General features: G+C 36.5%; 1 protein-coding gene across 7 annotated transcripts in view; it reads right to left on the reverse strand.

The window, feature by feature from the left end:
* Positions 1-12,566, reverse strand: part of CTNNA2 (catenin alpha 2) — a 1,087,950-nt gene that overhangs the window by 854,636 nt on the left and 220,748 nt on the right. For all 7 annotated transcript variants that reach the window (XM_038561604.1, XM_038561605.1, XM_038561606.1 and 4 more), the window contains one exon: positions 6,897-7,092. In XM_038561604.1, coding sequence (XP_038417532.1) covers positions 6,897-7,092 — 196 coding nt within the window. The remainder of the gene's footprint in view (positions 1-6,896; positions 7,093-12,566) is intronic.

Consider the following 12,566-nt stretch of genomic DNA (forward strand, 5'->3'; position numbering starts at 1 on the left):
CGAGAGAGAGAGACAGAGACAGAGACAGAGACAGAGAAAGAGAGGGAGAGAGACAAAGAGACAAAGAGAAAGAAAGAGAGAACATGCTGGGGGGAAGGACAGAGGGAGAGGGAGAAGCTGACTCCCCATTGACCAAGAAGCCCCACCTAGGGCTCAATCCCAGGATCCTGAGATCATGACCTGAGCTGCAGGCAGACACTTAACTGACTAAGCCACTCAGGTGCTCCCCTTCCTATCATCTTTCCATATTTCTAACTATGCTTGAATATGAAACTTACCAAATCAAGGCTTTTCTATCCATCCCCCAATTATTAATGCCATTCTTATCTCTTTGCCTTTAAAACTCAGGTTACTTAAGCCTGAAATGCTTATTCCACATCCTTGACAGATTTTTTTTTTTAAGATTTTATTTATTTATTCATGAGAGACACACAGAGAGAGGCAGAGACACAGGCAGAGGGAGAAGCAGGCTCTATGCAGGGAGCCCAACGTGGGACTTGACCCCGGATCCCCAGGATGACCCTGGCCGAAGGTGGCGCTAAACTGCTGAGCCACCCAGGCTGCCCTCCCTGACAGATTTTTAATCCATGATCAGTTTATACTTTGCTCCTTGCTAATTCCAACTTCATACTTTTTTTTTTTCCAAGAGCAATTTAAATATTAACTGTCCTATAGATTTGGTTCCTTAGTATATACTTAAAGCATATTCTTGGAGTGCCTACAGAAGGTCAGGCATTATAAGACATCATTTAGCACAGAACAGATCTATCCACAACACATTAACATAGATTATCAGGCTGTTTCTCCTGTGTAAATCTCACCTCTCTAACTCTATGTAAACTGCAAGCTCAAAGGCCTTCTAAAATGAGTGACTGCCATCTGCTGCCTAATGTGAAACACTAGCTGACTACCAGGGATTGATGAGTCGTCCAAGTGGAGATAATGGATAAGAAGTAGATTAATTACCTGGGAAACTTTGAAAACCTTGATGCCTGGGTCCTACTCCACTGTTTCTAACTTAATTGATATGGCTACCAACTTATCAAGGGTTTCAAAAGCTTCCCAGGTGATACTGATTTCACCGAAATTTAAGAACCCCAGCCTAGTCCATAGTTCAGAAAGAATTTCCAATACAGGAAGGTCTTCATCGTAAACGTTAAAAATGTTTTGGGATTCTGTGTCGTAAGCTTTGTTTGGTCCAGAGCTTCAATATAAAGACATGATTGGAATACCTCCCTTTGCATTGATTAGGAGCTTTTCTATGTATGGTTCACTGGCTGCACAACTATTAAATCACAGCTTTCTGGGACCACACACAACTACCATCAACTCCAAGCCTCACAGTTCTCTTTTGGGAGACTACCAGATGCTGATTCAGTTCTCTAGCATCCTGCTTGGAAAGCCCAGGACTGCTCAGTGCTAGGAAAGAGAGGTATTGCCATAGGTAGTACAGATTGATGGATAAATTATAATTAATAAATATACTCTCACATCTATATAACATTTAATGTTTTTATAATTCATTTTGTGACTTCATTATGTGAAACAATCCAGTGAGCAAAATGCAACAATTATTGTCTGTATTTGAAAAATGGAGAAATTGAGGCCTCAATTGTTAAGTGATTTAGTTTAAATCATGTAGTTTTTGGCTAATGTAACATAAGAAATCATGTATCTTAACTTAACCAAATGTCTGGTGCTCCTTTGACTTGTAAGCCTGCTTTGCTGGCATGCAAGTCTCCTTCCCCTGAATATCACCTGCCATGTGCTATAGCAACCATGCTAGGTACTTTAGGAGGAGAGAAATACATATACATCATTGTTCTTATTCTGAGGCAGTTTAAACTTAATTTAGGAATACAATACACATTTATGTAATTACTTTTACTTTAGCTATGATAAGACACACACACACACATGCACACCCCTGATCAAATATTCCATCTTTACCTAAGTCTAAAATATCAGAGTTTTAAATTTTGAGTACAGTGATTTGTCTTCTTTATATATATTTTGATGATTTATTTTTGTTACTTGTTTTTAACAGAAATTCTATCATAATTATACTCAAATACTTCTTTTTGTGGGGTAGATAAAACTACAGGAAAATTTTCTACTAGACTATTCTAGGGTAATATATTGTTACCCCTCATACAGAGCACTTTTAAGAATCTACCATACAGCTTAGGTTTATTTTTATTTTATTTTATTTATCTTTTTTTAAAAGATTTTATTCATTCATTCATGAGAGACACACACAGAGAGAGAGAGAGGCAGAGACACAGGCAGAGGGAGAAGCAGGCTCCATGCAGGGAACCTGACGTGGGACTCGATCCTAGGTCTCCAGTATCATGCCCTGGGCTGAAGGCGGCACTAAACCGTTGAGCCACCCAGGCTGCCCTACAGCTTAGGTTTAAAAGAGAATACATTTTTCTTTCTTTTTTTTTTTTTTTTTAAGATTTTATCTATTTATTCATGAGAGACACAGAAAGAGATAGAGAGACAGAGAAGCAGGCTCCATGCAGGGAGCCTGATGTGGGACTTGACTCCTGGACTCCAGGATCACGCCCCAGGCTGAAGGCAGGCGCCAAACCGCTGAGCCACCCAGGGATCCCCCGAGAATACATTTTTCAAATGATAAAGAAATTCAAACAACACTAAGTATAGCCTAGAAACAATAATGGCTTAAAATGTTCTTATATAATCTTGTCTTACATATTACAGTTATTACAATTATGAATGTTGTAAAATTAAAAAAAATAAGAAATGGTTGTGTACTAAAAATCTGAAAATGGAGATGTACAAAATTAAAACTCCTGGCATTAACTTGTGCTATACTTTTTTTTAAAGTGGCAAAAATTCTGATCATTAGATTTTAAAATATAAAAACAACTCAATAGTAGAAGACCACTTCTTATAGATTTAGTTCTAAATTACACATCATCTTATAAGTGAGTACATACAGATACTAAGGCCACTTTATAGGAGGATATTAGTTCTTGATGTCAGCATTCCCATAATCTCTGAATATCATCTTACAGATAAAAACGTAGATTTCTTTTTTAAAATTTTATTTTATTTTATTTTATTTAAGATTTTATTTATTTATTCATGACAGACAGACAGAGAGAGAGCCAGAGACACAGGCATAGGGAGAAGCAGGCTCCACAAAAAGTCTGATGTGGGACTCGATCCCAGAACTCCAGGATCACACCCTGAGCTGAAGGCAGACACTCAACCACTGAGCCACCCAGGTGTCCCAAGAACGTAGATTTCTATGACACAAGGAAAGATACTAAGTTTCAAAGTTTCTAATAACTAAATAGTCCTGTTCTTATCCTTGAGTGTTGCCCCCGATCTTCCTATATCTGTCTCTGAAAATCAACCTAGGCTCTCACTGTGAATAAAATCTGGGTGAATAAAACGGGGCCAACAGGAAAATGGGGGCAAAACTGGATGGGCTAGAGAGGTTATATACTAAGTACTGAGAAGGGGCAGAGAGCAGACAGGAGAGCCCATGAGCACAGATGTGGAAGGAGAGCCTGAGGACTTTGTTGTCAGGGACTAGAGGCATCCCTCCCATATGACAGGGATCTAAACCCTATTTGAGAGTGAGAGATATTTGACAAGAGAAACAGAAAGAAAATTTCTAAATCTTTTCCCTGTAAAACGTTTGTTATTTTGCAGACTATAGCAATGTTTCCTTACATGTGACACGATTCAGCAAAAGGGGTATGTGGTAATTGAGCTTTTAAACAGTTAACACATAGGCATCATTTCTGGTGCATAATTTTTATATAATGAGAAGTGTATAATATAGAGAAAGTTTAAAATATGCTCTGTAAGACTGATCTCTGTAAGATGTTCTAAACTAGCATCTTAAAAAAAAATCTCACTCTCATATCCCCTAGACAGGCTGGTCAAGAACCATATTGGTTATTATATCATGTCCAAAAAATAGCATTCCTTATATAAGCTTTGAGAAAACTGAAATATTAATTTCTACAGAATGTGTGAAAACCAAATTGCAGGGAAAAAATAAGGGAAAGCTAAAAGATCGTTGAAAACCTAAAAGGAAAAATATATTACCATAAAAGATAAATGCTTTGAGAAAGTATCCTAGGGACCTATCAAAACCCTCTCCGTTGGGGACAGATTGACTATCTTGAATGTGTTGATGGTTTTACAGTGTATACATTTGTCAAAGCTTATAAAATTGTTCACTTTAAATGTGTGCAATTTATTATATAGCAGTCAATCTAAAAACGAAAGAAAGAAAGAAAAAAAAAAAAAAACTATCCAGGCTATATATGCATGAAAACAGTGTGCATTTGCAATTCAGAAGGAATACCAGTCTTCAACAGCACTTGACAATTGGGAAGCTTTCATGTTTTTAAAACACATATACAAATATACTCCATGTACATTAGATGAAGTACATAAAATTTAACATTTCAAATTACATAACAATTTATATTAGTGTGATGTAAATGAAATTAACTTTCAGGGGAGAGAAAATGGGGAAGAAGATGGTAGCACAAATAATAGTGGCTCTTGGTGTAGAAGGAGGGTTGATATTTCTAGGGACTAAACAGCCATCTGTGAATTTAGAAAGTGGTAGATTTGCCAGAAGAAAAAGGAGAGAACAGGAGAACTTTTATTGATCTATTGCTTCATTTATTCAACACTCATTAGTCTTAGGACTGCTAAGAACTGCAAATTGTGGATCAGCAAAAGAGACATGGTTTGGTCTCTATCTTTATTAATTTATAGTGTGGCAGGATAGAAAGTTATCAATCAGGTTACCCCACAAATATTAAACTCTCCTGTGCAAAGTGATAAGGGGAAAAAGCCATGAAAAGTATGACAGGAGTGTCAGGAAAGGTTTCCCTGGGAAGGTTTTCTCTTGAGTTGGGAGGTGCAGAATGAGTCATCCTTAATTATGTAAAAGAAGACAGCATTTACTAACGCACAGGGGCAGGTAAAACATGATACTTTTGAATAATTAAGACAGGAACTGATCCACTTAAAAGATGTTTTGAGGTTAAAAATCTATGGGATTTCATAATAGACTGTATTTGGAAGGAGAGAAAAATAATGATACTGAGATTTCTCCATTGTGCAAATGGATACACATGCGTGGCTTTTACGGAGATAGGAAATGCAGGAGGGAGGTCAGGCCAGGGGATAATCTGTTCTGATTTCATGGTGCTTAGTATTTTCAACTGAAAATTCTGAATAGAACTCTACACCGAAATTAAAAACTTCCGTGTATCAAAGAACACAATCAACAGCGGGAAAAGGAAACCTACAGAAAGGGAGAACATGTTTGCAAAACAGTATCATATAAGGGGTTCATATCTAAGATATATAAAGAATGCTCACAAATGAACAACACAACCTGATTTAAAAATGGGCAAAGGGGGAATCCCTGGGTGGCTCAGCAGTCTGGCGCCTGCCTTCGGCCCAGGGCGTGATCCTGGAGACCCGGGATCGAGTCCCACATCTGGCTCCCTGCATGGAGCCTGCTTCTCCCTCTGCCTGTGTCTCTGCCTCTCTCTCTTTCTCTCTCTCTCTCTCTTTCTCTCTCTGTGTGTGTATCTCATGAATAAATAAATAAAATCTAAAAAAAAAAATGGGCAAAGGACATAGATACACATTTCTCCAAAGAAGATATACAAATGGCCAACCAGCATATGAAAACAAAGTCAATATAACGAGTCCTCAGAGAACTGCTAATCAAAAGCACAATGAGCTATCACACCCATTATGATGACTATGATAAAAAAAGAAAACAAGTGTTGCCAAGGACATGGATAAATTGTAACCATCGTGCACTGTTGGTATAAGTGTAAAACGGTACGGTTGCGATGGAAAATAGTACGTAGGCTCCTTCAAAAATTAAAATTAGAATTACCATATAATCTAGAAATTCCACCTTTGGGTATAGACCCAAAGGAACTGAAATAGAAATATTTGTATATTTATGATCATAGCATAATTATTCATCATAGCCAAAAGGTGGAAGAAACACAAATGTCTATCAATGGATGAAGGGATAAAGATATGTGGTATAAACACACACTAGAATATTTTCAGTCCTAAAAATGAAGGAAATTCTGACCCATGTTCCACCATGTATGAAACATGAGAACATGACACTAAGTGAAATGAGCCAGTCACAAAGAAATACTACATGATCCCACTTACATAAGGTATCTAGAGTAGTTAAATTCATAGAAAAGAAAAGTAGAACAATGGTTGCCAGTGGCTAGGGCAGTGGGAAAATGAGGAATTGTTATTTTGTAGGTATAGAGTTTCAGAATTACAAGATGAAAAAGTTCTGGAGATTGTCTACTCAACAGTGTGAATATACTTTACTGAATTATACACTTAAAAAAGGTTAAAATGGTACATTTTATGAGTATTTTACCACAATTAAAAATTTTAAATATGCTGAAAACTTGCATTATGGCTAACTAGATAATTACATAACTGATTGATCATAGATAGCTAATTGCTTTACAATCATCTCTTCCCTCATCTTTAAAACCCTAAGTGTTTGGTGACTCTGTAAGTATAAGGTATTCTCATCCTCTCCTCCCTAGAGCCTCAGTTTGACACAGAAGTCTACAGTCATCAATGAAGAGAAAACAACTTGAAAATTTGAAACTAACAGCAGACATGAAACTTTTGTGGTTGCTCTATGCTGCCACAAGTAAAAATATCTCTATTTGTCTATGCACTTAATTCCAGCAAATGTTAAAAATGGCAAGTGCAGATACTGAGGAAAAACATAAGACTACTCTTTTGAGCAAATATGCATTGATTCTAGAGACAAATCCATTGTTTGCACATCAATATACATTCCTCTTGAACAATATTATTCTACTTACCTTGTTTGCGTACATCCTCTACCGCAGCAACCAATTCTTCTTTGAGATCTTGACTCTCTTTAGCGATCTGTTCTCCCTTATCCAGGAAGTTCTGAGTGGCTTGCTCTACAGATGCTGCCAGGACATGGGCCTTCTTTGACCTCCCTTTCTTTTTACCAGATGGGCCTTTGTTGCTGGTGTTGACAAGGGTCGTCACCTTAAATATGAAAGAAAACCTGTCAAAGTAATCTGCACAACTGTCTAGGAAAAAACATATTATCATCTCCACATTTTAAAACAGCCCTTGTTTATTAAATCATGAACACATGTCACATAACCTAATCTTAAGGAAAATGGAGAATTATACAAATTCGTGAGTCTGTAAAAAGCTGTTTATTTCCTAGAAGGAAAAAAAAAATACGTGAATAAGTTGGAAAAGCAGACCCACTAGGAGCTTAGTTTCCAGTTCACTGGAGGTTGTGCATTCACAGATTGACAAGAAAGTGCACACTGGAGGAATCAGTTTCAGGGAGGCAAGAAAAGGAAAGCCAATGCAGAATTGCCTCTGAGCACTGACTCAGGAAAACCAACACCCAGTCCTGAGTCCCCAGGGTCAGGGCAGAGATGAAAGAACAGTTAATAAAGGGTGGGCCATCAATAAATACCCATTACTTACAGATCACTTCGCAAGGACTTTTGAAGGGTTTTGCTATTTCTGATTTCATCTTACACAAACAGAATGGTAAATTTGATCTGAGGAAACCAAATGATTCAGTCTCAACATTTGGTTAACCAGCTAAAATTTCCAGACTTGAAATTAGATTTTCATTGTCACTCCTTTTCCAAGTATCATAATTTGTATACATATCCCCACTGCCAAACTTCTTTTAGCACTATAATTAGAACTATTTAATTTGCTAACAAAGCTGTTAGTATGTTTTAAACAACTTATCTCCTATAGATTTCTGATCCTTTATTTTCTACCAGTGAGAATTTTGGGAATGAAATGAAAAAAAAACGGGTTTCATATTCTGTTCAGCAAAAGTTGTGAGCACTTGTGGCCTTCGTGTGTTTGTTTGTTTGTTTGTTTGTTTTTTTATCAGCTTCATAAGAATATGGGCGCTGTGGTTTATGTTCATTGACATTTGCTCTTGTTAGTAGACTCAAGATTTTAGTAGAGATTATCAAGAAAGCTAGTCCACAAAAATGTTCCAAATGCTGTTGTTGCTATTTCACTTCAAATCCAAGAGCAAACAAAGTGACTAGTCAAAGTCATAATTAATGTCCAGTCAGTTTATAAAACAAGAGATAACACCAGAAGGAAAAAAATATTGAATAAACGCTAACTCAGATGATAAATACAAGCAGAATCAGTACTTCAGAGGAAGTGAATGTAACACTAGGAGCTGTCATACTCAGCTCTCTTTTGATTGCTAAATAACTGGATACAGTGAATTAGAGAGAGACTATAAGGACATTTAAGTACAAACACTAGAGAAAAAAAGAAAGGTAACATCATCAAGAATAAGTCTGTCAGAAAATGATAGCTGCAAAATGTGTATGTAGCCCATAACACATTACAGCCTTTTCAGTTCCAGCCAAAATGAGGCAGCCATCAGAAGAAGACAGCCTGACACGAAAGCTACTTTCTAAAGGTACAACAGGGTTCTCCTTAAGAAGGATATACTCTAACACATTAGCACACTATTCTTCCAGGAACCTAAATTCCTCCAAACAGCCAATACCTGGAAATAAGCACAAAAGCCCCCTAAGCAAATACTGCAAACACCTCAAATATCTGTTTTATGCTAGGCTCATTATAAGAAGAAAATATTCTTATTCTCACTGATAACTCATTTATTCTCATTTTATTTAAAAATTAAAATTCTGAGAAATTTTGTGATGTAACCTTTTTAGTCTTCTCAAATTAGAAACAACAGAGAGGGAAAGGAGCTGATAACTTCAGGTATAATGACAATGGGGGGAGCAGAAGCTGATGGTAAATCTATCAAAATGGTGAAGTTTCTATATCATCCATTCATTTTCTGTAAAGGTAAACAAATTCCAATTCTTCTGTTATCTTATGCTGCATTACTGTATAAACATAGTTTAGGTATGCTCATAATAACAAGTTAGTATAAAGTGTTACTTATATGGGAAAAAAAAAAAAAAACATGGCATATTGCAGGAACTTCCTAAGAAAAATGTGATTATTTTCAAATGAAGCAAATCAATTCAGTCCTCTTTTAGTAATAGCTCTCATGTACTCATAAGTGGAAGACCATAATGAGATGAAAGAGAAAAATAGAAGGGAAGTGATAAGGCTCCATAAATGCTCATGTCTTAATCAGTTTGGAATAAAGAAACAATTGTCAACTCTCCCCATTGGTATGCAGTGTTTTATTAGAGGACAATGTCAACAAATTGGATTAAAAAGAAGAGACACAAATGTTAGAAAGGCAAACTGTAAATTATGGTATTATCCATACAGAATATGACTGTATCAATAAAATGTAAAAGAATTCAAAGAGAGACTATTAGAATTATTATAGGAGCTATGGACAGACTGGCTAAATACTAGATAAACAGTAAAAAAATTAATATAACAGCACTAACCAGTAGAAACAACATAGTTTTAGGGGCACCTGCATGGGTGAGTAGGTGAAGTGTCTGACTATTGGGTTCAGATCAAGTCATTGTCTCATGGGTGGTGGGATCAAGCTGCCTTGGTCTTCACACTCACCGGGGAGACTGATTAAAGATTCCCTCCCTCCCTCAAAAAAAAAAAAAAAAAAAAAAAAATTCCCTCCCTCTGATCCTCCCCCACACTTGCACGCACATTCTCTCTCTCTCTCTCTCAAATAAATAAATAAATAAATAAATAAATAAATAAATAAATAAATAATCTTTTTTTAAAATGTAGTTTTAAATATCCTATTCACAATAACCACAAACTGATATTATCAGAGATAAGCATAAGACAAAATATACATGGAGAAAAAGGTAAAAATTTTAATGAAGAACATAAAAGGTAACCTGAATCATAGTAAGACATACCATATTCTTGGATGGGAAGACAAAACTGTTAAGATGTCATCTCTTCCCATATTATTCTACAAGTAGCATTCCAGATAGTTATACAGTAAATCAGCAAGAAAGCCAAGACCATTTCTCTTCATTCAGTTGATTCCCCTTTCCAGCTGCAAACTTAAAAGGCTTTTAGTAAATTAGAGAATGGTCATTTAGGGTGTGGATATGCAGGACTCTCTTCCTGCTCACTTTTTGGCCCTTGTATCAGATGTTTTAGATGGAAACAACGAAAGTAGTTTAGGTCTAATAGTACATGAGAAGGTTGAGGTTATTCTTTTAAGGATTAAACTATCTTGGGAATTCTCAGTCTAGCCACACTATGCAACCCTCCTATTCAATCCCACTCTCCTGCTAGATAATCACCCTCTCCGATCCCCCAGTAAGAATCTATGGCACTCCACACTATTACATTTTCCTTTTCTCCCACTTGAAGCTGTCATTTTCACCGTGATGTTATATATTCTCATTCTTCTTGACCTATACTTATATTTACACTTAAAATTGTGAAAGTTAAAGCCCATCCATATTGTTTTTATTCTGTATTTTACAGATGATGAAATTAGGCTTAGAGATGCATCATAGGTAGAAAAAAATAATTTCCTTAAATTCACATGTGCCTGATACTGTATCTTTAGAACTTTAGAACTCAGTAGTTTCTTCTGGTTTTACCATCTAACTGAATGAGAAGCTGTTAAAGGATAAAATAATTTTAAATATATTTATTCTTCATATTTGTCTCAAGCTGAATCAACATATCAGGGCTTTTTGTAAAGGATGGACAAAATTTACTGTAACTAACAAAATGATAGAGCTGAGGGTTTCCATAAAATGGTATTCTTCTACAAGTAAAATTAAGAGTAAAGGAATCTGTTGCTAAGTCAGTAATAACTGAGATATACTAAAGAACAAGAATCAGAGAGTTTTTTTAATGAAGACAACCACTATTTAGTCTCACAGATACATCTATCAACTCTCCAGTAAATTAAGGAATATCCAAACTATCAATGCTAGCCAATAGTGCAGGTGGCTTCAATGTAAGAATGTAAAGAAATCCATGACTCGATGCCTTGGAGAAGTCACAGCAACAGAAACACATTCTGATCAAAAGGTGGTAGTCACAGAGGCAGCTCAGTGACTTCTGAGGCTACAGGAATCTGTGCCTAAGGTGTGCCTAAGGTTTGATATCCAGAATGACAGTAGGTCTTGGGTAGACAGTAGTTATAGACTATTAAGTATCGAGGGCAGTCTTTTAAGAGATGGTTATTCTGTGAAAGTTCCTGGTTGAATGTTATGCCTCCTCCTATCCCAACCAAGCACTCTCTGATGCCCACATCAACTTCCACCCAACCTAGAGTCATGTAAGATCCAAATCTCTTCTTTACTAACAATTTGTGAGTACATCTTTTGGGCAGTAGGAAGAAGAGAAGAGAAGAGGAGAAGAGAGGAGAGGAGAAGAGAGAAGACGAGGGGACAGGAGAGGAGGGGAGAGAAGGGGAGGGAAAGGGAGAAAAGGGGGGGGAGAAAAAGATAAAGATCTACCCAGAAACAGAGGCTAGGAAGTAATAACATGAATATTGAAATATGTAGAATTGGAATGATGTTTCCAAGGCAGTAAGGAGACCAGACCTACTTGGAAAAAATAATATATATGTGAATAATATAGGAAGTAAAGCTAGATAGGTGTGGTGGAACAAACTTTGATGAAAGCCAAGCCAAAGAGTTTAGATCTTATTAGTCACTGCAAATTTTTTTGAGCATATATTTAGTGTACATTTTTTCTTTCCTTTCATTTCTCAGACTACTAAATTTTGCTTTTACCTATACCTCCTGTAGCAAAGTACTCTTAAACTGATCTCTTGCTAAAGTAATCAATAAGTTGCCAAAATCTAATTATTTTTATCACATCATACCACTCTGCCACATTTAGTGCTATTGACTCAATTTTCCTTCCTTCTGGAAATGTCTCTTGACTAATTCTTTTAGCAATAATCTTCTCCAAAATCCTGTAGCTTTAAAAAAGGACATTATCATCAAACTTCGCTCTGCACGTATCTTCATCTCCCTCCTTCCTACGCTAGGAAAGTCATTCTGCTACCACCACTCCTTTAACTGGTCTTCTAAAACCTGTTTCATTAACTAGGCCAACTTCTCTCTAAATCTTTCACATGCGCCTTTCTGTAGGCTCTTCAACCTTAGCCTAGAAGGATACTCACTCTTCTCTAGTTGTACCTCCAATGTTTTCTCAATGCCCACACCTCTCATTAGAAAAGAAATCCTTCAGCTCATAGATAAGTGTATAGTGGTTAAAGGCCCTAGAACCTTGACACAATGATGGTCCCACCGGACCCTGGCCAATGGAAAACATTGGCAATAGCCAGAGGATGGGCACCATTGTTTTCAGATGTATTGATGTTATGATCTGAGTATAAAACCATGAGAACCAGGTTGTATAGACTGGTGAATCTAATGATAGAGACAGGCTAATCATTTAATGTCCTAAAAGTAGACCCTCCATTCCTCCATAATAACAATAATGCAGTGGCCAATATAATTTCATTCTTTACTTTTTCTTGAAATACATTATATTGTAAGACAATTTGT

The sequence above is a fragment of the Canis lupus genome, chromosome 17 (assembly GCF_011100685.1).
Source record: "Canis lupus familiaris isolate Mischka breed German Shepherd chromosome 17, alternate assembly UU_Cfam_GSD_1.0, whole genome shotgun sequence".
In the NCBI taxonomy this organism is placed as follows: domain Eukaryota; kingdom Metazoa; phylum Chordata; class Mammalia; order Carnivora; family Canidae; genus Canis; species Canis lupus.